General features: G+C 47.5%; 1 protein-coding gene across 1 annotated transcript in view; it reads right to left on the bottom strand.

The window, feature by feature from the left end:
- The window catches only part of LOC142814042 (uncharacterized), a 93,345-nt gene that overhangs the window by 55,182 nt on the left and 13,052 nt on the right, over positions 1-25,111 (bottom strand). Inside the window, exon 2 of the mRNA XM_075891985.1 lies at positions 20,124-20,191. Coding sequence (XP_075748100.1) covers positions 20,124-20,183 — 60 coding nt within the window. The 5' untranslated portion in view covers positions 20,184-20,191. The remainder of the gene's footprint in view (positions 1-20,123; positions 20,192-25,111) is intronic.

Here is a 25,111-nt window from a genome sequence, read left to right as displayed (position 1 = left end):
AGCGTTCAACCTAAGGCTGACTTCGTCAGGACTTCTCCGCAGCCGCAGCCACATATGGCGGCTACCGCTCTCTGTAGATGTGGACCCATGATGTTAGCGTGAAACTTTTCCACTCAAATTCCCGAAAAGCCCGTTCCACTAACGGATATTGTGGATGAGTGAAGGTTCACCGTTGTGGCCCTCCGCAACTGTCACCAGCAAATTAAAGCTACCAAAGTTTCAGCCTCTAATAAGGCGACGTCCGCGAACTTTTTACCCGAGAAGATTTCGTCCAACATTTAGGGCGTAGAGTTCAAAACCACAATATAATTATGAGAGACGACGTAGTACAGGGCTCTGGAAGTATCGACCACCTGGGGTTTTTTAACGTGTACTGAAATCTGAGCACACAGACTCACAGGATTTTTGCCTTCATCAAAAATGCAGCCGCCACAGCTGGCATTCGATCTCATGACCTGCGGCCACCTGAGAAGAAGACATCCCATGTATTGTAGTGGCCTAACGCTATGCCCGGCATTACTACGAAAGACTTCATCATCATGCTAAATCCTCGGGTCACAGTGGATCTGAATACTACCTTTCCACCAGGTGAACTAGGAAGCTCACCTTATATGTGAACGCAACCACAAGTCATTCTATCAGGAACAAAATATTGTTACGAGTGATTGTGTTTATTTACAGATGAGGTGAAATAGCGCTGGAAAAGAGCAGCACACTTCTGAGACAGGCCTGGTCCGGTTCATCCAACCACGCAGTTCAAGCGCAACTCCACTACTCTTCTTCTTCTTCCGCGCCCCGTAGGCACGCGCAATAAACCTATGATGATACTGTTTGAGGCGGGCAACGTGAACAATTTGCGTAGTGCATGAACACCGTTTATTGGCTGTTACTCGGGCGACAACGTAATTCACGTCACTGAGACGAGTGACTATCACCAATTGGCCGGAATAGTTTGCTAGAAACTTCCGGTACAATACTTTCCTAGGAACAGGGTCCACAGCCAAACGTATATATATAGTCACCAGGAGAAAACTCTACGGGGATATGGTTGGTATCGTAGTGACTCTTGCTGTGTTCTTGAGAAGACAATGTTCAAAGGCGCGCTAGTTGATGCGCTTCTTCAGCAGGACACAACTTCTGAGCGATGGAAAGACCTTCCTGATGCGAGAAAGGCAATAGCGAGTGCAGAAAACTCCGTGGATTTTCTGCGTAAAGCAGAAAGAAGGGAAAATGTTCAGTAACGTCATGCTTGGTGGTGTTATACGCGTAAGTAACGAACGGTAAGTTCGATTTGTTCTCTCAATGAGACTGTTAGTTTGCGGATGGTAAGGGGTGGAGTGGCGACAAGAGGAGCCACAGAGGCACGAAATTTTTTCAACCACATCGGCGATACATTGCCATTTACGGTCACTGATGACGACCCCTGAAGCACCGTGACGCAGTATGACCCATTGTAACAGAAAAGAATAAACAGCGGGTGCTGTGGCCGATGTCAGTGCGTCCGTTTCCGTATATTGAGTTAAATAATCCACACACACTATAACATATTGGTGCGTGGATGGGGTCTCCGGAAGGGGTCCGAGATAGTCGACGCCGACTTTTTCAAAAGGGGATGTCGGTGTTGGGATGGGCTGTAAGTACCCTGCCGGGGCAGTGGTGGATCGCTTGTAGCACTGACATATAGCGCAGCTGGTGACTTACTGTTTTGTGGTCTTCCACATTTTCGGCCAGTAGAACCTCTCGCGTAGTCGATGTACCATACGTGTAAAACCGAGATGACCGGATGGTATGTCATCGTGCACAGAACGAAGAACGACTTGGCGCAGGCTTTCTGGCATCACTAGAAGCAACGGGAGGCCGTCGGCTGAATAGTTTCTCTTATACAGCAAGCCATTTGAAATTGTAAAGTGCTTGTCGGCGGAGTTATTTGCAGCTTCGAGCAAGGGTTTCAGGGTAGGGTCGCGCTGTCGCTGACGTATAAAGCTGCTGGTATCTGAGAAGTCAGACGAGAAAGAAACTAAATAGTCATCAATGTCATCTTCGTCAGCAATGGTGTGTACTGAAGGAAGGCGGCATAAGCAGTCGGCATCTCTGTGACATCGTCCGCTCCCATAGGTCACAGAAAAGCTGTACTCTTGGAGCTGCAACGCCCAACGAGCCAGCCGGCCAGACTGGTCACGAAGTCCCACAAGCCAACATAGTGAGTGATGATCGGTCATTATTGTGAACTCGTGGCCATTAGATACGGTCGAAACTTCTGAATAGCGAAAACGACTGCTAAGCACTCGAGCTCGGTGATGGCGTAGCTCTTCTCTGCTCTGGATAGTGTCCGACTGGCATACGCTATGACGTACTGACAGCTGTTGCAGAGTTGGACCAGCACAGCCCCAACACCTAGCCCCCTAGCATCAGTATGAAGTTCAGTCAAAGCATCAGAATCAAAAGGCTTTAGGATTGGTGCTGAAGTAAATAAAATCTTCAGCTGTTGAAATGCAGCCTCAATTTTATCATCCCACAAGTACGGTGTGTCTTTATGAAGAAGGGACGTCGGTGGGGAGGCAAGTTGTGTGAAGTTCTAAATAAATTGGCGGAAATATGAGCACAGACCCAGAAATTTTCGCAGGTCCTTCAATGTTTGTGCTTGTTCAAAGTTGCGAACCACTGCGGCCTTCTGTGGGTCTGGTGATACACTTCTTTATCCACGAAAAAGCCTAATACGAGGGCTTGAAGTTCTCCAAAATGGCACTTCTTTGAGTTTAAAACGAGGCCAACTTCGCGTAAACATTCAAATACAAGTGCCAAGCGGTGGTTATGCTCTTGAAAAGTTTTGCCGTAGATAATTACGCCATCTAAATAGCACATGCAAATATCACATCTTAGTCCACGGAGTACTGTATCCTTAAATCTCTCGAATGTCACTGGAGCATTGCACAAACCAAAGGGCAAAATGTTAAACTCAAACAGACCCTCCGGTGTTACGAAGGCCGTCTTCTCTTTATCTGAGGGATGCATAGGATTTTGGCAATACCCAGAACGCAAATCAACAGAAGAAAAATAGAAGGCAGAATGCAGGCAATCAACGGCATCGTCTATACGTGGCAAAGGGTAGACGTCTTCTTTTTGTGATGACATTTAGGCGACAATAGTCTACGCAAAATCTCCATGAACTATACTTCTTCCTGACTAGTATGAGAGGAGCTGCCTACAGGCTACACGATTCTTGTATGACGCCCTTTTTTAGCATATCTTCACCTTGCTCAGCGATGACTTTCCTTTCGGAAGGCGATACACAATAGGGCTTCTGACGCACTGATGGTGCTTGGCCTGTATAGATGCGGTGTTGCGTACGTGAAGACGGTGGCGCAACGGTAGACGTCTCGTCTTGGACAAAGTCAAAGACTGAGGCGTAGCCTGCGATCACCTTCTGCAGCAGCAGCCGTCCAGTTGAAGGAAGTGACTTGTTCATCAGGTCGTCAATGCTGGCAGAATAGTCCGGGTACGAGTTGGCGTGGGGTTTGTTTACATCCAAAGACAGTTGAAGTGACCGTATGGTAAGAGTACCTTGCTCTTCAAAGCTTGCCAATTTCAGTCCTGCAGGCAGAGATATGGGCTGCGCGGAAACATTCACAGTCCACAAATCGGCCCAACCATCGACGGTGAGCACGAGGCAACGAGGCACAATAACGTTTTTAACTCCGTTACTGAAGTTCGGCTCGGCTAAACCATAGTAAGAACCCGGACAAGAACGCGAAGAGTTTACGCGCACAAAAATTGGGGTATGCGGGGCCAAGCAGACATCTTCAGACACGGAAAACATTTCCGAGCTGTCATCAACGGTATCTTTCGTCCATGGAGAGGTCAACACAGGACTAAAAATAATCGCACCACCGCCACATTCCTGAGTGATATCCACGCAAAAATATCATTACATAGAATGACCTCAAGGGTCGTACGTGCAAGCGCCGTTAGTTCCGCTCTAAACGTTTGATTTTCTACAGAAAGTAAAACAGTGCAAACACCAACCGGGCTCAACGTTTCTCCTTCAACGCCGCGGAACGTAGCACTCCGATTCCAAGCAAGCATTACTTTTGTCCCACAGCGATTTTTAAAAGACATGCTTATTATGGAAACGGCAGCACCGGTATCAACTAGTACAACAGTACTCACATTGTCTACAAAAACACTCACTTTGTTCCAAACCATTACAACACAAGGAGGTCTTGCGAAAAATGATTTTGCGGCCTCACCTCCATCGGTCGCACCAGTTAGTTTTCTAGTGGTGGTGGCGTCTCCGAGTGGCGAAGCGCAGACGGGGATCGCTGTTGGCGCGCGGGTGGTGGGGCAACGCTGTGGTCGGAGCAAGGCAAGTCAGTATGTGCTGCGTGTTGCCGTTGGAAAGAGCCCTGAAATGGTCGAGACTCGCCAGCAGGTACATAGGGCGTGCACACGTTGAATCGTGGAGCTCGCTGCTGGCGACGGTAGCAGTACCTGGCGATGTGTCCAGGTAGCCCGCAGTTGTAGCAAGTACGGGTGTCGCGTCCAGTCATCCCCGGCGAAGACGACCTCGTTTGTGGATAAAAGGCGGGCAATGGCGGCCAAGGAGTAAATCACCGTGATGCAGCTTGCCTGCGTTCCTGGTTTTCGAGTGGCCACTCACTCCTTCGTTCGAACTGATTGGTGTAATCCGGGCGAGGCTCAAAGTGGCTCTGACGCATCCGAGGTACCGGTGGTTCACGAGGCCATTAGTAGAATGCACACTGATGGCAGACACCAGTGGTGTCCACAGCTTGCAGTTGAGCAAGTTCGTCTTTAACAACTCGTCCTATAAGAGAAGAGATGTCGTCCAGCAATGGAAGGTTGACACTTGCAATCGTGCCACATTGTCAAGACGAACGAATTTCGGTCGGACTCTCCTCCTCTTTAGCGCTTCAAACGCTCGGCAGTGTCTCCTTAGGTCGGAAGGTGTGTGTAGGTCTTCCTTAACGATAAGAAAAGCGTACACGTCTTCCGCGATTCCCTTAAGCAGATGACCCACCTTATCTTGGTCCGACATGGTCGCACTCACGATTCCGCAAAGCTTCAAAATGGCCTTGATGTAGGTGGTGCATGTTTCACCAAGTAACTGAGCTCTGCGTGAAAGCGTTTGCTCCACCTGCTTGACCTTAGCTGTCGAATCACCAAAACGCATCTTCAGCTCGTCCACAAAAATGTCGCATGTGGTCAATGCACTCTCATGGTTGTCGAACCAAAGGGATGCGGTGCCGACGAGAAAAAAAACACGACGTTCTCGGGGTGCTTAGCAGTGCCGCAGCGGTGGCTGCGACTCACTCTTTGGTAGTGCTTGAGCCAATCCTCAACATGTGCATCCGGCTGCCCCAAAAAGGTCCTTGGTTAATGTTCTGGCGTGCCGCAGCGAGCTTGTCCTGGCGGGTGAGCGTGTTTATCATCAGCAATGAGGTTGTTATGGCCAGATCCCGCGTCCTCCATGTCTGGTAGCTGTGGTGGCAAGCCTGTCAATCGTCTGCTCTGACAAAAAATTGGTAGAGCTGGGTCGTCCAGATCGATGTACCCTGCACATTCCACCAAACTGTTACGAGTGATTAAGTTTATTTACAGATTATGTGAAATGGCGTTGGGAAAGAGCAGCGTACTTCTGAGACAGGCCTAGTCCGGTTCACCCAACCACACAGTTCAAGCGCCGCTCCACTACTCTTCTTCTTCCGCGCCCCGTAGGCTCGCGCATCTTCGTTGCAATATCATTGTTGTCTCAGCTGAAGACGTCCACTTTACGAACCTTTTCACAAGACAATTATCGCTCAAAACATCACAGGGTTCGTTAGCGATGATCGGTCACGCCAAGATCCATCGGGAAGTGTGCCGTGGCGTCATTACGGTGCATGTGCAGGAGACATCCACCTTTTTAAAACAAAGATACACTGGCGTGATTAAAGCATCGCTTTCATCAAAAAGCTTGGCAAGACTTAGGCGGCCCTTATATCTTTCGAAAGCCACTGGGTACCGCGTTTTTTGCACTACAACAGCGTTGTGACACCAGTCCGTGAGTACAAACGAACCATTTTAGCCTGCTACTGCTGCGCGACGGTGGGTACTGGGTAGAGCTGTACCTCACCCGAGTGATCATTGTTGTGCGCCATTGTTGTGCGCCATTGTTGTCAAATTTTGGGGGCCTCTGGCGTCAGGTTGGCCCTGCAGCAATGCAAGCCATCTTGTCTGGTGTGCGGTACAAGACACCTCACTGGATCCCAGGCCTGCAAGGCTAGGTTTGGCCGCTCGCAGCAGTTGAGCGGGCATCCATGGCAGCCGCGGTTCTTCAGTGCAGCGGTCAACAATAATACATTTGGTGTCATGACAGAATGATGTCAGCTGGGAGGTATCAATCAAGCCACCAAGAACCCTGCTACTGGAGGGACCAGTCGGCAAGCACCACCTCTACCTAACACATCAACCTTACCGCAGAAGTCATTCAAGACACCTGACCAGAGTGCCCCCGTGTTCGAAAAAGGGAACTTCCCACCTCTGACTGATGCCGGTGGCCAAAAGCGGCCGACAAAAAAAACAGCTTCTCATGCGAGTAATGGGGCAAGGACCACCTCCTCGTCATCCTCTTCTTGCTTCGCCTTCCCCGCCTTCTCCCCCTAATTCCTCGAGCAAAGACAAAAGCTTACTGCACTGCGGGCACAGAACGCGCAGCTTCAAGCCGAAATTGCTGCCTTGAAGAATGGTAGTGCCCCAGCCCCCCAGCTTCACCCCCCTCTAATATTACCATTGCCGCTTTAGAACCGACGCCATGTACACGATTTCATTCGTCTGGGAGCCCTGTAATACTGAAGAACAATTTTAGGCTATTCAAAATACTATAACTGCTTTGATGACACAACTTAACACCATAAGCAGAAGAACCAAAACTCTTACCAACATGGTCACACAACTGGTGACGAGTGAGAGTGAAACTTGGCTCCGCGGCATAAACCCTCGAAGCCAAACGGCTCGTCCGCTGAAGGACTTTAGCCATTCCTTCAAGTTTTCAAACGCCGGCGACCCTGCTGAAACCTCCGAACACTTCGAGCTCCTACTTGTACAGGGCGCTGACGTAAAAATAGAGTCCCTCCCACCCACTGCAAATTCTTAATATGGCGACACATCGTATCACTGCTCCCTATTGCCACTTCTAAAGCCTCAGCTACTCTTTTTTTCACCGGAACCATAGAGGCTTCAAGATTAGGGCCAGACGGGCCTATTTCAGCCTCTATCTTAATACCTTTAACAATTTTTAATAGGACCCAGTCACCTGCCTTGTTGTATACAAAACCTTGACTATGCAACAGGTCGACCTCGACATTTCAATGCCGTACTCGCACACAATAGTCACGGTTCTTCCTCTGCGCAAAAGCGACCCCCCTGTGCGCAACCTCAATATTTGTTGCAAGCATAAACTCAAAATTATCACATTCGCTGTCATCCTCAGCAGGTTACTGAAGCTCACACGGCACGACCCCCTTTAATAGTGGGCGCCTTCAACGCCCCTAGCTGGCTTTGGGGTTATCACTAAGAAGTTATGCGTGGATGAAAACTTGCGGAGCTGACTTCCACACTGGGCATGACTCCTCAAATACACTCTGCGCAACCGACTCGTGTAAACCAAACATCGCTGGTAATTTTGAGGAACACTAAAGCATCAGCGAGACGGTGGCAAGTATCATAAATTGCCTAGGTAACTCTGTCAGCCAAGACACCTGCCCTTATTTAACATTCACGAGAAACATCAGACACGCAGACTTCTTCAACGCTGAGGAAACCCTCGATAGTTACCACTGCACTCTCAACATTACATTTGCGACACGACCCCCACAACGCCCCATCACACAGGCTCAAATACCAGACTGGGAAGCTTTCAGGCAGTTCTTGTACACCTGTCTCTCCCATATCAGATATCAGTTATTCTCAGTGGGCTCATTCTGTGCTTAAAACACTAAAAAATCACGTAACCAAAATACAACTCGCGGATAGTCATCAAGATTTAGATAACCGTCTCCATCTTCTGGAGGCCCATCGCAGCCTCAGAAAGAGATGGCGCCGACAAAAACACAACCACAAACTCTGCATGCTGATACTCAATCTCACCCAGAAGGCGGCCTTGTACGCTACCCACCTCACCGACTCACATCGACTAGATCGCTGTAACACTGCCGGCAGGCAAATGACTGGCCGCAATTCATGAGAACTCTTCCGGAGTCTGATTTATCCCGCTCAAACATGAGGCGAAACAGCAAAACAAGTGCGCCGACCTTTTCATCGTTTCCCGGGTTCCGCAACACAACTAGCGTTCTCACTATAAGACCAATATCTTTGCACTCAGCAGGCTCCACGTATCGCTAGGAACCGGAAGAACTCGGTATTGAATGCTACGTTCCGGTTACATTAACTCGGCCCCTCTAGCCAAAATGAGGCGAGGTGTGATTCCCAGGCGCGACAAAATAATCGTCAAAATCCTAGCAAACCTACCCAATTCAGCGCACCAGTTGCTTCTCGATTATAGTAAAGTGATCCCTGTCGAAAAAACACCCTTGCCACTATACTGGAAATCATCTTTAGTAACTTTTATTCCGAAGTCAGGGAAACCAATCTACAGTTAAAGTGTCAGAACCATTTGTCTTACTTCTTATGCGGGAAAGCTAATAGAAACTGTTTCAGGGATCTTATTTCACTCTTCTTCAAAGAGCGCCTCATTTTCGATGATTCTATGTGTACCTTCACGCACAAGCAATCTTTGCACGACATACTCCTACATCTACACCACGAAGTACTCTCACTCACGCAAAATTCACTCTCGTCAAATTCACTCTCGCAAAAAATTCACTCTCGCAAACGTCATTCTCGCAAAATTGTCAAGAGAGCCCTAGATCACCCAATAGCTACTCCCAACGCAAAAATTGTCGCATTCGGAGTTGTAAACTCTTACAGGGGACTCCGGGAGGCTCACCTAACAAATCAACATACGCGCTTGGCACAGACCCCGTCCAGAGAACGACTCCTGGGTCACCCACACATTGGGCAAGAATCCAACACGAAGGAACAGGTGCGAGTGTCCAGGCATTAGAAATACGTGATCGGTTAAACATGGACGTTAGCAGTTGGCATCGAGATGTCATAGAGTTTCCTAAATATACATGTATACTAGTAAGAACTTTGGCGCTAGTGTCTATGGGTGCTGAAACGCATGGCGCTTTAGCGAGCGTAGCAATTATTGGTCGCACATGGATTTACCTTGCATTCGTACTTTGTGTTCTATTTGGCTTCGCGTTGCTCGAAGTTGCTTTACCACAAAACAATATTTGGCAAATGTTTGACAGTTATGCTTCAGCGTCACACTAAGGGTCACCATTTCAAATCAGCTCAGGTATTTCACAATGGTTTGTTTTTAGGGGCGAAGCTCCTTATAACGGCACCTGTTAGTCCCTCGTAGCCGTTGTAGCTTCTAACAGGAATAACACTTTGACCTCCAAGGTGGTGCTGGTGAGAGATTTCTTCTTTGCGTTGTCAAACAATAAGAAATAGGGCTTAATGTACATGCCAATGGCTGCTAATAGAGAACGATTGACAGGAGCATTCGGCTTTTAGTTAACGCGCACGCTGCGATCCCCATTAGCCGCCATTGGCATGCACATTGAGCTCTATCTGACGAGAAAGTGTTGCTACGTTATACTCGCTGGGTGTAACCCTCCTTAGTTTTAGAAAGGTTTAGCGAGCGTTAAGCCGCAGTGCCTTGAATACAATGAACTACTAGTATATACCATAAATGAACTCGAGGTGGGTAAAGGAGGCAAGTAGATACGAAGCTCAAGCCGTAACGAAGTAAAAGCCGAATTCTCCTGTCTCTCATTTCTCATTAGCAGCCATTGCCATGTACGTTGAGCACTATCTGACAGGAAAAGGTTGCTACGTTATACTCGTTGGGCGTAACCGCCTTGGTTTTAGAAAGGTTTAACGAGCGTGGTCCCGCAGTGCCATGAATACAGTGAACTAGTATATACCATGAACTCGAGGTGGTTAAAGGTGGGAAGTAGACCCGAAGCGCAAGCCGTAAGAAAGCGTGCGTGTGCCAACTCTCGTTTAGTCCTTGGAATGTCCACTGGATGTCAGTGCTTCTATATGGAGAATATATGATGAAGAGATGCGAGATGGTGGTACTTAGAGGGTTGAATAGATAGACGAATGGACACACAGACAGATGCATGGATGGACGCATTAACAGAAGCAGGGGCGGATGCATGGACGAACGCAGGGATGGACGCACAAACAGACGCATGCACGGAGAGGCAGATGGACGCATGGACGGTCACAAAGACAGACGCATGGACGGACGGAAACAAGAACGATTGGACGGACGAATGCTTCGCCCCACTCTCTATTATTATCTCCATGAATATGCTGCCATTTTTTTTTATTTGAAAGAAAACCAAAATACAGCAATAATGGAAGTAACAAGTGGGAGTCGCCTCCCGCTAGCACGAAGGCTACGGAAATTCATGTAATACTCATATTTCTGATGGTCGCCGAACGATCACAGTGCCACGGTGCCTTCTACTTAAATTTAGGTAACTCTACGGCAGATGTATCGTTAAGTGTCGACGTGGATGAATTCAGAAAAAAAATTGGTGCTTAAATTTAGTGGTCGAACACCTACAGACATTCTATAAGCTTTCTTGTGTCAATGTACAGTAGGCCCTCAACTACTTTATAGAGAGACGTTTTGACTTTCGTGTTCTACCCATTGTTCTACCAGATGGATCAACCACGTTTTTCTTTCTTCATTTGCCTCATTTTATCACCTTTTCTCTATTTATAATTTTTTTGCTTCCGTTTGATCAAAGTTGCGTTTCCACTTCTGCCTTGTTCATATATATTGTAATATGGCGTCCAGTACCCTCAGGACTCTTCTTTATTGTCTCGAGTATGTGCCTCACAACCGAAACTGGAGTGGTGATGATGAGTATGTACAGATGAAAAGGTGGAACGAGTAGATGCTCACACTTATTTTCCCCACGCACTTGAGCGGCCGGCCCGGCCGAGACTTAGGGCGGGGAAGGTACGGCGAACAAAGGGTTTAAGGCGTGAAACGTGAACTATCTCAGATGCACGGTAACGATGGTCCGAGGAACCCTCGACGGAAGTGACAAGGTAATTGACAGGGGATGTTCGTTCACTAACAACGTAAGGTCCGACAAAGCGTGACCGAAACTTTTCACACAATCCGGGTGTGATGGTTAAGGGACGTTCGTCACTATGTTTGTTAATAGCGGACGAGAAAGAATTAACATGAACTTTTTATTTCATGGCATGGGTGGAACGGCTGACGACGCACGGATACGCTACCGTGTGCAGCGCCGTTGAGGCTGACGTCGTGGCCAACCCAGCAGTCAGGGTCGCAACTCCTGAGGTCCAGGATCAGGCCACGACTCACGAGGACCACACCCGGTAGGCCTCGCCCATGAACCTGCTCCCGGCCACTGCACCCAGGCAGGAGCCGTTCGGCAGGCCCCGTCCTTGGACCTTGTACAGGCCGACGGACTCGACCTCGAACCGACACACCGGAGCTCGACCTGGCCGACACGTACGGGTCCCACGTCCGGCTCAGGAACGCTGCCAGGAACTCGTCCTCTCGAGCGGCGCACCGCTTCCTCTGCCTTCCTGGCCTCCACCCTCGAGCTCTTTTTCGCACGTTTCTCGGTACGGCTCGGCACCGCTGGCGATCCTCGATTCAGCCAGCAACTCCCCTGGCACCTGGATCCTCGGCCACCCTGGACCTCGCCCGGCTCCGTGGTCCTCCGTGCACACGCCCGCGTCTCGCTCGGCAGAACGTCTCGCTCGTCCCTTGCCGGTGTGCGACGCTCTGGTGACACCGGCGCTTGTTGGCATGGGTGCAACTACTGAGCACTCAACCCGCATCGGAGACGCGATGCTCCATGCGGGGAATGGCCAGCCCGTCCAGCGAAGAGCGTGCGCCGAGACGCGATGCTCGACGCAACCGTGACCATTAGCCAGGCCACGTTCATCGCTGTGTCGAACGGCTGACCGTGGAGACGCCTCGCCGAGATCCGCGATGCCCTCGGTAAGGAAGAGAACAGCAGGCCAGGCCGCGCCCCGAGATGCAGTACTCGTGCCGGCAATGCCGCCCCAGCTGGTGGTTGGACGGCAGCAGCGTGGATGGCCGCGTTCCCTGCCCGGAACCTGGATCGCCTGCGTCCGACGCTTCGGCCCGCTGTCTCCCGTCTGTCGCTGCTCCGGCTCGTCCCCAGCCACACAGCCTACTGTCACGTAATGGTCGCACGTGGCCCAATCGTGGCATGCCACCTCTAAGGGCCACCACTGGTAATCAGCTGATTGGCGCACAGTTGCCTCGTAATCGCACGTGCCTTCTCTTCTTCTTCATTTCTTGTTGTCGCCTTCGTGCCACCTGCCCTCCGCTCGTCTTCTTCAGTTCTGGTTTGACGTTCCTCGGCGTCTTTAAGTCCTTTCCTTACGCCGGGTGTACGAACAGGCGTCCAAAGTAGTACTTCATCTCAAGGACGGAAGGTGACGTCTCGACGAAAGCTGTCATAGCGTTGCTTGCGGTCTAGTTGACTGGCCTCCGTGTTGAGTTGAGCACGTTGCCGTGCGTCAGCGAGCCTGGAACGAAGTTTTCTGGCGTAGTCATGGACGTTTTTGTCGTTACATTGAAGACAGAGGCATCAATAGTGAATGTCGGCGCACGACCACAGACGAGGAAGAAAGGCGAATACCCGGTGGTTCGTTGAACAGCGGTGTTGTGTGCAAACGTTACGAACGGCAAGATTTTGTCCCAGTTATCGTGGTTCGGTCCGATGTACATGGATATCATGTCGATTAGAGTCCGGTGGAATCGCTGTGCGAGGCCATTTGTCTGCGGGTGGTAAGTGGATGTGGTCTTACGAACTGTGCCACAAGTTTTTATAATTCCGTCAAGAATTGTCGACATGAAGACCTTGCCCCGGCCACTCAAGAACGTGCAAGGTGCACCATGACGCAACACAATGGATTCTTAAAAGAAGGGGACAACGTCTGAGGCGGAGCTAGTGCGTAGAGGAGCGGTCTGCGCGTATCATGTGAGGTGGTCGACGGCTGTGACGATCCAGCGGTGGCCCGCTGGCGTTACGGGAAGTGGTACGACGAGGTCCATTCCGACAACGACAAAAGGTATATCGGGACATGAAATGGGTTGTAATAATCCAGCAGGAGCAGAAGTTGGTCGTTTTCGCGTTGACACAGTGCACAAGAAGCGACATAATTAGCCACAAAGGTAGAAAGACCAGGCCAGAAAAAATGGCTTCTAACGCGGTTGTAGGTATTCTGAAATCCCAAGTGTCCAGCTGATGGGTCGTCGTGGAGTGCTTCGAGAACTTGTTTTCGCAGTGAACGGGGAAGTACTGGCACCCACCGATGTCCATCCGCATTGTAAGTATAGCGCTGCAGGACACTGTTGTCTAGCTTGAACTGCCGTACCTGACGACGTAGTCTGGAATTAGGTGGAGAAGGCGAGTCATTCAAGTACCCGATAATGCGGTTACAGTATGGGTCGTCACGTTGGCACGCGGCAAACTGAGCGCTTCTGTTTAAAGATAGTGAGCCAGCAACTGCCAGGGGTGATAACGTGAGTGCAGAGGAAGCCGCTTGATCACCTGAGGGGCATCGAGAATGCGTGGTTGGAGATGAAAGTGGCAGAGGGCAGCGAGAGAGAACGTCGGCATCCTGATGCTGTTTGCCAGACCTGCAAACAACGTCAAAAGTGTACTCTTGCAAACAGAGTATCCAGCGACCGAGTCGCCCAGACAAATTCTTCAGCGAGGACAACCAGCATAGGGCATGGTGGTCGGTAATGACAGTGAAGTGGCATCCATACAGATAAGGTCGAAACTTCTGGATGGCCCAAACGACAGCAAGACATTCCTACTCTGTTATCGAGTAGTTCTGCTCTGCAGGTGGTAGTGTGCGGCTGGCATGCGCAACTACTCACTCACGTGAAGTGTCGTCACGCTGGAGGAGGACGGCACCGATTCCGTGGCCGCTGGCATCTGCGTGAAGGAAAGTAGGTGCGCTCTCATCGAAATGACGGAGGATGCGGTCTGATGACAAAGCACGTTTAAGGGCTTGGAAAGCACAATCGCACTCGTCAGTCTTGTGTAACGTCAGAAGCTTGTGTAACGGCCCCGCATTGGCAGCAAAGTGACTGATAAAGCGGCGGAAGTAAGACGCCAGGCCCACAAAACTTCGCAATTGTTTTTGATTGCCCGGACGTGGAAAATTATTTACGGCAGCAACCTTGTCGGGGTCGGGTCGAACGCCATCTTTGCTGACAAGGTGACCCAAAACTTTGATGCTCCTGCTGGCGAAGTGACACTTCTTTGTATTGAGCCGAAGCCCAGCGTTCGAAATGCACGTAAGAACTTCGTCCAAACGCTTAAGGTGCTGAGGAAAAGTAGAGTAAATTACGATGTCGTCAAAATAGCATAAGCAGGTTTTCTACTTCAGACACGTAAGCCAGTATCTATCATGCACTCGAGTGTTGCTGGAGCGTCGCATAAGCCAAAAGGCATGACATTGAACTCGTAAAGCCCGTCAGGCGTTGCAAACGCTGTTTTCTCCTTGTCTGCTTCGCGCATAGGTATTTGCCAATACCCGCATCGAAGATCAAGGCTCGATAAATATTTTGCGCCTTGTAGGGAGTCCAGGGCATCATCTATGCGTGGCAAGGGATATACATCTTTTTTCGTTATCTTATTGAGCACTCTGTAATCAACACAAAAGCGGACACAGCCATCGTTTTTCCGGACCAACACCACAGGAGACGACCAAGAGCTAGATGAAGGTCGAATATGATCCCGTTTGAGCCTGTAGGCGACGTTTTCCTCAATCATTTGCCGTTCCGCCGAAGACAGACGGTATGGGCGGCGGCGCACAATGAAGCTGCCTTCAGTTTCGATGCTGTGCTCTGCAACAGAGGTGCGGCCCGAAACTTTGGAATGTACGTCGAATGAAATGCTTTGCTTTTGGAAAAGGTCTAAAAGGTCTCTCTTTTGCTCAGCAGTGAGGTGAGGGCTTATAGTAGCATTTAAAGCAGCAGTGGTTGCCTTGGTATCGGTTTTAGAAGACAAAGGTGGTGTTTCTGCGTGAAGAGGAATCAGCGATAAAGGCTCGCTGTCAGCGAAGCACCTCATAGCAGTGCCCTGGGGCAGCATCACTGGTGAAGAAGTTGGGTTCAAGGCGGTGACCAATGCCTTACCGTCGTTTAACCGCACAAGGCCGGGTGCAATGCTAAGCCCCGCAGGTTTGGAGCGAACTGATGAAGCAATCAACACGTCACCGTTTTAAATAGTATCCGAAGCGATCGTGAGAATTCGTTCATCTCCTGGCGAAATGAAACAATCCGCGGCAGCAACTAAACGGAAGCTGTATGGATCGACATCAGATGAACTCTCAGTAGCTGACATATTAATTACTCGCTGACGACACGATATGAAAGCTGACGCCGAAGAAAGGAAGTCCCATCCTAAAATTACTGTGTGAGTGCACAAAGGAAGTACAAGAAAACGAATGTGGTGAAGGACACCATTTATGAAAACACAGACTGTACAAACACCTGAAGGCTGAATAGGGACTCCATCTGCGCAACGAAGGGGAGGGCCACCGTATGGCTTCCTAACTTTTTTCAAGCGGACACAAAAGTCTGCACAATAACGGAAAGTGATGCGCCTGTGTCGTCTAGTACCTATGTCTGTATACCTTCAACATACACCAATAAAACATATGATGGGCGGTCTGGAGGAGTTTGACGCAGTTAGAAAGATGCAGCTTTCCCTCCCGAAGCTGCACTGTTTAGTTTTCCAGTTGGCGGTCGGGAATCGAAGTAGAAGGTCGAAGGGGAGAGGAGGAACGCCGCATCGTTGAAGGTGAGCGGCGACGTGAGAAGCGGAAACTGCCAACTGAAGCAAAGTTCTGCGGAGACGGCGACCGGTGTGTGCTGTTCTCATACAGTCGGTGATAGGGTGGTTCAGTTGGGTAGAAGTCGTCCCGTTCATAGTCACCGTAGCTTCGTGTTTCGTCTTGTTGACGGCGTCGGCAAAACCTTGAATTACGACCACAGATGCCGCAATAAAACCAAGTCGGTCATGTAGGACGCCAGGTGTTGTCAGGCTGGGAAGATGGTTGCGGTGCGAGCGAGTTGAGCGAACCATGCACATTCGGGCGCTGGTAGCTGCATTGGGCTGTGCTGGGGTGCAGATGTCCTAGCAGCAACCTGAGCGTAAGTTGGCATGGCCACAGGATATGAACTCAGAACAGGTAAGACAGTCATCGAGGCCAGGCTTTGGTGGGGCGCAGGCGTCATTGCAGCAACGTGAGCATAACTTGGCATGGGCACGGGATGTGAGCTCAGAACTGGTGTGCCTGTGATCAAGACCAGTTCCTCCCTCACGACGTCGCGTAAACTAGTAGCAGGTAGCGTCGTTCAAATATCAAGGTGGCGAGGTGAAGCCTGCGCAAGAAGTTCCTCGCGGATGATAGAGCGGATCAATGCACACAGTTCTGTTGTGTCATGACTCGAGCTGAGATCAGGCATATAAGGTTGCACCTGAGTGGTTTGAAGCTCCTCGAGGCGCTGACAGGCACCTACAACACCGGCTACGGTCTGGGTATTCTGCACCACGAGCGCGTTAAAAGCGACAGTCGCAATGCCTTTTAGCAGGTGGCGCACACGGTCGTTTTCCGCCATCAGGTTGTCGATGCGGCAGCAAAGGGCGAGTACATCTTCAATGTAAGAAGTGTAAGACTCGCCAGGGCGTTGAACGCGTCCACCAAGCCGTTTCTTGGCGATATCTGAGCGCACTTAAGGGTTGGCGAAAATCTGGCGGAGCTGGCACGTAAAGGCGGGCCACGTCAAAAAATCTCTAGCGTGGTTCAAAAAGCACGTTTTTGCGACGCTACTCAAGTAGAATGCAATGTGGGTGAGTTTCGCAGGCTCATCCTAGTTGTTGATTGCACTCACGTGGTCATACTCGTCGAGCCAGTCTTCCACGTCCTCACCCAGAAGCCCTGCGAACAGCGGAGGATCCTTTTGAGGGCTGGTGACCAGTTGAAAAGGGTTTCTTGGCGGTGGGAGCGGTGGCGCAGCTGCTGCGCTGGGCTGGTCGGCTTGCGACATTACTGAACCGTGGTCGTTTAAGCGGCGGCCTGAACGGAGCTCCAGGGATGTGCTCTAGAAGACGCTGCGGTTGTCCGAGAGCGCGAGAGGACGCAGGAACCGGGCAGCACTCTCCACCAATTGTAAGATGGCGTCCAGTACCCTCAAGATTCTTCTTTATTGTCTCGAGTATGTGCCCCACAACCTAAACTGTAGTGGTGATGATGAGTATGTACAGATGAAAAGATAGAACGAGTGATGATGCTAACAATATATATATTTTTCACTTAAGTCCATTATTTGGTCATTCTACCCTCGCAGCTGTTCTCCGAACCTGGCACACGGTGATAAATCTGCGACGCATTTCGTTTTCAGAGTACTGATAAGTGCTGATTTGTTTTCATTCAAACATCTATGCGTCTCTTTAGCAAGAGAAAGTGTGGTCTGCAGCAAAACTAAAGGGCCTGACGAGCTTTGCTGCCTGAGATGCGCACCTCAACACCGTCTCGTCCACCATTTTTATCTACCATCATGCCACCTATACTTACTGGAATGATCGAATACTTGTGGTATGGGGCCGGGGAATATTCAATGAATTTTTTTTCTTTTTGTCCCACGATAAAATACAGGTATTCCAGGTATTTGTTTTTTTACTTCTTTCTTGCCTTTTAAAAGCAATGTTAATTGATGTCAGTATTGTGCACTAATGCGGCTCTATACCCACAGAAACAGGCCTTTTGTCTTGTTGTAGTGCACAATACTGTTTCTATGACGGTATTGGCTACGCTTAAAACCATAGGCACTAGTACAGCAGATGAGGCTGCTGTCATCTTTGATATCATACAGGCTTGACAAATACCAGCGCCGGACAAACCAATCACTGTTGTTGCTGATTCACAAACTGCCTGTTGGAATACTGCGAAAGGAATCGTCACACCCTACACCCACCATATTCTGATATCTGTACATCCCACTTTGTTACACAGGGTGCGGGTCATTTGGAGATCTGTACACGCCTCTCCCGTCGCAATGAACGCGCCAATGCGGTAGCTAGAGAGGTTACAAACCAGACGCCATCGGAAGAGCTGTTGAAACTAGACGATGCAGCAAACGAATTGTTACCCAGCACGCTAGAGTATTGCCGACAAAATCGTATGGACTTACCACCACTCAAATAACTCAAACAAGAGGACGTGCTTGTCTGGCGATAGCTTCAGATTGATTCAATACCCTGTTTCTATATCATTCATCTCTTCCACCCCGCACAATATCTCTTCTACTGCCCTTATAGAGGAGCGAAGCCCACGGTGTAATACTGCACCTAGAACTGTGCACAACCACAAGACTACCGGCTTGTTCCTTAACACACTCCTCGTGAAAGACTGTGCTGACCAGCTCGGAGCCGAATGGGCAGCGTCGGCTGAATCAGCTGGCGCGTGGTTTGGCGCAATTCTATGGAGCCCTGAACTAAGGGCTCCAACCAAGAAGGGCTATCCATTCAGCCTGCATGGATAAAGCTTTTTCTCTCTTTCTCTAGAGAAGAATATACTTCCCGACTGGCCCAGTTTCGTCATAAGGCTCTCATGAACTTTGAAGTGAAAGAGGAAAAGTAGAAGATACTTTTGGACGCATCCCATTGTGTTGTATCTTTTTGACCTGGTGACGAGGTGCTGCTTTTGACACCTATTCGCTCCCCTGGTCTCTGTGACAAATTTCAACTGCGCTTCATCGGGCCATACATAGTTTCGGAACAGACTTTGCTTCTCAATAAACATGTGAGATCACTTGCCGCATCAACAGATCGCCGTTACTGCAGCACCAAGATTGTCCACGTTTCTCGCATGAAACTCTTCCCCCTTCGCACGACCTTCCTCGTCACTTTGACCTACTGCAGCCATGATTTCCACTTCCAGGAGAGAGGGGGATGAAATTAGTGTGGGCATATAGTATTTATTTCTTCCTCACCCCTGCATGGTCAAAATCACCATCATCTGTTTGTCTTTCTGCCCTCATCGTCACCGTGTGTCATCAGCATCATCATCATCGGGTGGATCCGTGCTCTGCCTGTTCATTTCTTGAGGTGTTCCCTCAAATGAACGCCACCGAAACCAAGGCATTATATTATGTATAATGATCATGTCTTGTTATAACCCATTGCGATCCTCTTCACAATGAGTTTTCGGTTGGTAGTTGAAGTGAGAATCACTTAAACAGCGAGATCACTGAGATGGACCTGATCGACCGATTAGGTCATGCATGTGTTTCCAAACCTACAATTACTGTCTAAGTAATAGATTAGTTACGCCATAAAAGAATTTCGTTAAGATGGCGTAAACATAATGTGTAACGTGTATTTTGTGTGGATGCTTGTTTTCAAATAGAATACGGTTATACGTCAGTGTGCGGTTCAGTGAAACCTGTTTTTTATGTCCTCGTCCTTTTTTGTATTCTTCGTTTACCAATCCTAAACAAGAAGCCAAAGAGACCTTTGTGTTGATTCTAGCCTTGCACAGCCAGCGCTCGCCGTGTTTTTTTTTCTCTAGTTGCGAGGTTATCCTGCGTGTTTTATCGTCATATGTTAATGTGAAAAAATCTGTCGCGCAGCCGAATGCGCTCTTTCCCATCTAAATCAATGCCTTTTCCTCTGAACATAGACTTTTTTGTTCACTCGTGTACTAGGTATGCATGTTCTTTATGCGCTATAATGCATAGTTATAAGAAAAAGACTTCTTTTGGTGATAGCTGCTCTCACCTAGCTTTTTTTCTTAGTCATCAGCAGCTGCCTCATTGCTAGTGCGTTCTGAGCCACTCAGTGCAAATTACTTGGGTACTCTGCATGCAATTAAAGGTTTATTTTTGTCATTTACACTGCTTGAAATCACGTAGAAGGTGAGCGAAAGGGCATACTTACATGTTGGTTGTTATATCCCAATTTATAAGTGAAACCAAGGCGCTCCCCACATTCCTCCATTCTGCTACCTGCGCCACAGAAAGCGTCAGTTGGAGCTTGTTTTTAAGGGAGTTTCAACTGCAGATTACGGATGTATTACACTGGTATTCCAGCAGCAGAAGAATCAAAGGCCACGATAGTAGCAGAAAATATTAAGGTGGTTCAAAAAAGGTCCCCGAATTCTTTCGAAATCAAGAAAATCCGATATTAGCTTGATAATTTCTTAATTTATTTCCCTGTACCGCAAGCACATTAAGTTCATTAAGGACATCGTTTCGGTCACTCATTAGGTAAGGTAAATCACTTAAAATAAATTTACTGAAGTTAAGTGGTTATGTCAAATTAGGAGAATAAAGTTCTGAATGTAAAAAAGTAATAGTGGATATAGTGAAAAACGTAGCGTCTAGGTATTATTTTGACGTATCAAAGTGCAACCAAAGTCAAAGAAGAAAACAAAATTGAAGCATTGATGAGCACAAGCATACGATCTGAAACACGTCACTGTTCTAAACCATGGTGACACAGTTGTAGTCCTTCCACGCTCAATAATGTATTTGTGTCATGCGTGGTATACCTCAAGCTCGGGCCGCACACCCACACAACAAAGTCGGTTGATCGCAGATAGAATGACGCTCCCTTATTCCGCATGCCTCAGAAGAGAATGGCATGATTTGATTGATTGATTGATTGATTGATTGATTGATTGATTGATATGTGAGGTTTAACGTTCCAAAACCATCCTATGATTATGAGAAACGCCATAGTGGAGGGCTCCGGAAATTTCGACCACCTGGGGTTTTTTAACGTGCACCCAAATCTGAGGCCACGGGCCTACAACATTTCCGCCTCCATAGGAAATGCAGCCGCCACAGCCGGGATTTGAACCCGAGACCTGCGGATCAGCAGCCGAGTACCTTAGCCACTAGACCATCGCGGTGGGGCAAGAGAACGGCAGTCAATCCATTTCTTGTATCGGCTTCACCGCTGAACCTGGGGGAATGCTATTGCTTCGCGTTTAATATTACTAAATGCCACTTTTTCACGTAATATTGAAAGTCGCGATACTTTTTCGAAGGAAGTACTTCAACTTTTATCTTTTTATATTCACCTACTTTTATTATATGAAAAGATAATTATGTATATTCCTCAATTACAGCTTGAGATTTTGTCACTGATGTCCTAAATTGGTTGCAATAACAACAGAATTAACTGTAAAGACATGATGCTAATGTTTCATATCCCAATTTTTTCACAATTTAGCTGCGTTTCGTGAACTATTTTTGTCACTTTATGCTGCAAAAGATTTTAGAAGCTTTAGAGCTACTTGCATGAATTGTTAGTAGGAACACTATTAACCCTATGCCCCTAATTATTTGACAAAAGGGGAGGAAAAAACGAAGAGACGCTACTTCAGCAATCTTAGCTAAGAAACACTGAAGGTAAGCAACATATACACAGCGCACGCCACCAACTGAAAGTTTATTGCAACAGACATATATATATATATATATATATATATATATATATATATATATATATATATATATATATATATATATATATATATATATATATATACATATATATATATATATATATATATATATATATATATATATATATATATATATATATATATACGTGCTACGTGACGCCAAACATGCGAATAAGAGTGTTTTCACACTCGTTGTTTGGCTTATAGATGGCGCTGACTGTCACTCCTACTTCTAAATTCACATCTAAACCCCAAAAAGTGGATAGAGGGACGGCCGCTGTGATAGCTCAGTGGTTAGAGCATCGAACGCGTTATTCGAAGGTCGTGGGTTCGGTTCCTGCTCACAGCTGGTAATTTTTTCATCCACTTTTCTTTCTTCTTTCTTCTTATTTACATTTCATTGGTTCTAATACCTTCCCCTGTACATTCCTTGGCATTACTGTCTGTTATATCTCATTATATTGTGTTAAAACACGGAAATACGAGTCCTTAGGTATACACTTCTCTCCCTTATTTCATTGAACGAGGGTCTCGTACTGGCAGACTTGGTGTGTTAGGTTGTATAAGAGGGACAATTAATCAGCTGCCCGCTCATAATAAGTTCACGTGCTACGTGACGCCAAACATGCAAATAAGAGTGTTTTCACACTCGTTGTTTGGCTTATAGATGGCGCTGACTGTCACTCCTACTTCTAAATTCACATATAAACCCCAAAAAGTGGATAGAGGGACGGCCGCTGTGATAGCTCAGTGGTTAGAGCATCGAACGCGTTATTCGAAGGTCGTGGGTTCGATTCCTGCTCACAGCTGGTAATTTTTCATCCACTTTTCTTTCTTCTTTCTTCTTATTTACATTCCATTGGTTCTAATAACTTCCCCTGTACATTCCTTGGCATTACTGTCTGTTATATCTCATTAATATTGTGTTAAAACACGGAAATACGAGTTCTTAGGTATACACTTCTCTGCGTTATTTCATTGAACGAGGGTCTCGTACTGGCAGACTTGGTGTGTTAGGTTGTATAAGAGGGACAATTAATCAGCTGCCCGCTCATAATAAGTTCACGTGCTACGTGACGCCAAACATGCGAATAAGAGTGTTTTCACACTCGTTGTTTGGCTTATAGATGGCGCTGACTGTCACTCCTACTTCTAAATTCACATATAAACCCCAAAAAGTGGATTGAGGGACGGCCGCTGTGATAGCTCAGTGGTTAGAGCATCGAACGCGTTATTCGAAGGTCGTGGGTTCGATTCCTGCTCACAGCTGGTAATTTTTTCATCCACTTTTCTTTCTTCTTTCTTCTTATTTACATTCCATTGGTTCTAATAACTTCCCCTGTACATTCCTTGGCATTACTGTCTGTTATATCTCATTAATATTGTGTTAAAACACGGAAATACGAGTCCTTAGGTATACACTTCTCTCCCTTATTTCATTGAACGAAGGTCTCGTACTGGCAGACTAGGTGTGTTAGGTTGTTTAAGAGGGACAATTAATCAGCTGCCCGCTCATAATAAGTTCACGTGCTACGTGACGCCAAACATGCGAATAAGAGTGTTTTCACACTCGTTGTTTGGCTCTTAGATGGCGCTGACTGTCACTCCTACTTCTAAATTCACATATAAACCCCAAAAAGTGGATAGAGGGACGGCCGCTGTGATAGCTCAGTGGTTAGAGCATCGAACGCGTTATTCGAAGGTCGTGGGTTCGATTCCTGCTCACAGCTGGTAATTTTTTCATCCACTTTTCTTTCTTCTTTCTTCTTATTTACATTCCATTGGTTCTAATAACTTCCACTGTACATTCCTTGGCATTACTGTCTTTTATATCTCATTAATATTGTGTTAAAAGACGGAAATACGAGTCCTTAGGTATACACTTCTCTCCCTTATTTCATTGAACGAGGGTCTCGTACTGGCAGACTTGGTGTGTTAGGTTGTATAAGAGGGACAATTAATCAGCTGCCCGCTCATAATAAGTTCACGTGCTACGTGACGCCAAACATGCGAATAAGAGTGTTTTCACACTCGTTGTTTGGCCCATAGATGGCGCTGACTGTCACTCCTACTTCTAAATTCACATATAAACCCCAAAAAGTGGATAGAGGGATGGCCGCTGTGATAGCTCAGTGGTTAGAGCATCGAACGCGTTATTCGAAGGTCGTGGGTTCGATTCCTGCTCACAGCTGGTAATTGTTTCATCCACTTTTCTTTCTTCTTTCTTCCTATTTACATTCCATTGGTTCTAATAACTTTCCCTGTACATTCCTTGGCATTACTGTCTTTTATATCTCATTAATATTGTGTTAAAACACGGAAATACGAGTCCTTAGGTATACACTTCTCTCCCTTATTTCATTGAACGAGGGTCTCGTACTGGCAGACTTGGTGTGTTAGGTTGTATAAGAGGGACAATTAATCAGCTGCCCGCTCATAATGAGTTCACGTGCTACGTGACGCCAAACATGCGAATAAGAGTGTTTTCACACTCGTTGTTTGGCCCATAGATGGCGCTGACTGTCACTCCTACTTCTAAATTCACATATAAACCCCAAAAAGTGGATAGAGGGATGGCCGCTGTGATAGCTCAGTGGTTAGAGCATCGAACGCGTTATTCGAAGGTCGTGGGTTCGATTCCTGCTCACAGCTGGTAATTGTTTCATCCACTTTTCTTTCTTCTTCCTTCTTATTTACATTCCATTGGTTCTATTAACTTCCCCTGTACATTCCTTGGCATTACTGTCTGTTATACCTCATTAATATTGTGTTAAAACACGGAAATACGAGTCCTTAGGTATACACTTCTCTCCCTTATTTCATTGAACGAGGGTCTCGTACTGGCAGACTTGGTGTGTTAGGTTGTATAAGAGGGACAATTAATCAGCTGCCCGCTCATAATAAGTTCACGTGCTACGTGACGCCAAACATGCGAATAAGAGTGTTTTCACACTCGTTGTTTGGCTCTTAGATGGCGCTGACTGTCACTCCTACTTCTAAATTCACATATAAACCCCAAAAAGTGGATAGAGGGACGGCCGCTGTGATAGCTCAGTGGTTAGAGCATCGAACGCGTTATTCGAAGGTCGTGGGTTCGATTCCTGCTCACAGCTGGTAATTGTTTCATCCACTTTTCTTTCTTCTTTCTTCCTATTTACATTCCATTGGTTCTATTAACTTCCCCTGTACATTCCTTGGCATTACTGTCTGTTATATCTCATTATTATTGTGTTAAAACACGGAAATACGAGTCCTTAGGTATACACTTCTCTCCCTTATTTCATTGAACGAGGGTCTCGTACTGGCAGACTTGGTGTGTTAGGTTGTATAAGAGGGACAATTAATCAGCTGCCCGCTCATAATAAGTTCACGTGCTACGTGACGCCAAACATGCGAATAAGAGTGTTTTCACACTCGTTGTTTGGCTTATAGATGGCGCTGACTGTCACTCCTA

This window comes from Rhipicephalus microplus, chromosome 4 (assembly GCF_043290135.1).
Source record: "Rhipicephalus microplus isolate Deutch F79 chromosome 4, USDA_Rmic, whole genome shotgun sequence".
Classification (NCBI taxonomy): Eukaryota; Metazoa; Arthropoda; class Arachnida; order Ixodida; family Ixodidae; genus Rhipicephalus; species Rhipicephalus microplus.
This window is presented reverse-complemented; position numbering and strand designations above follow the sequence as displayed.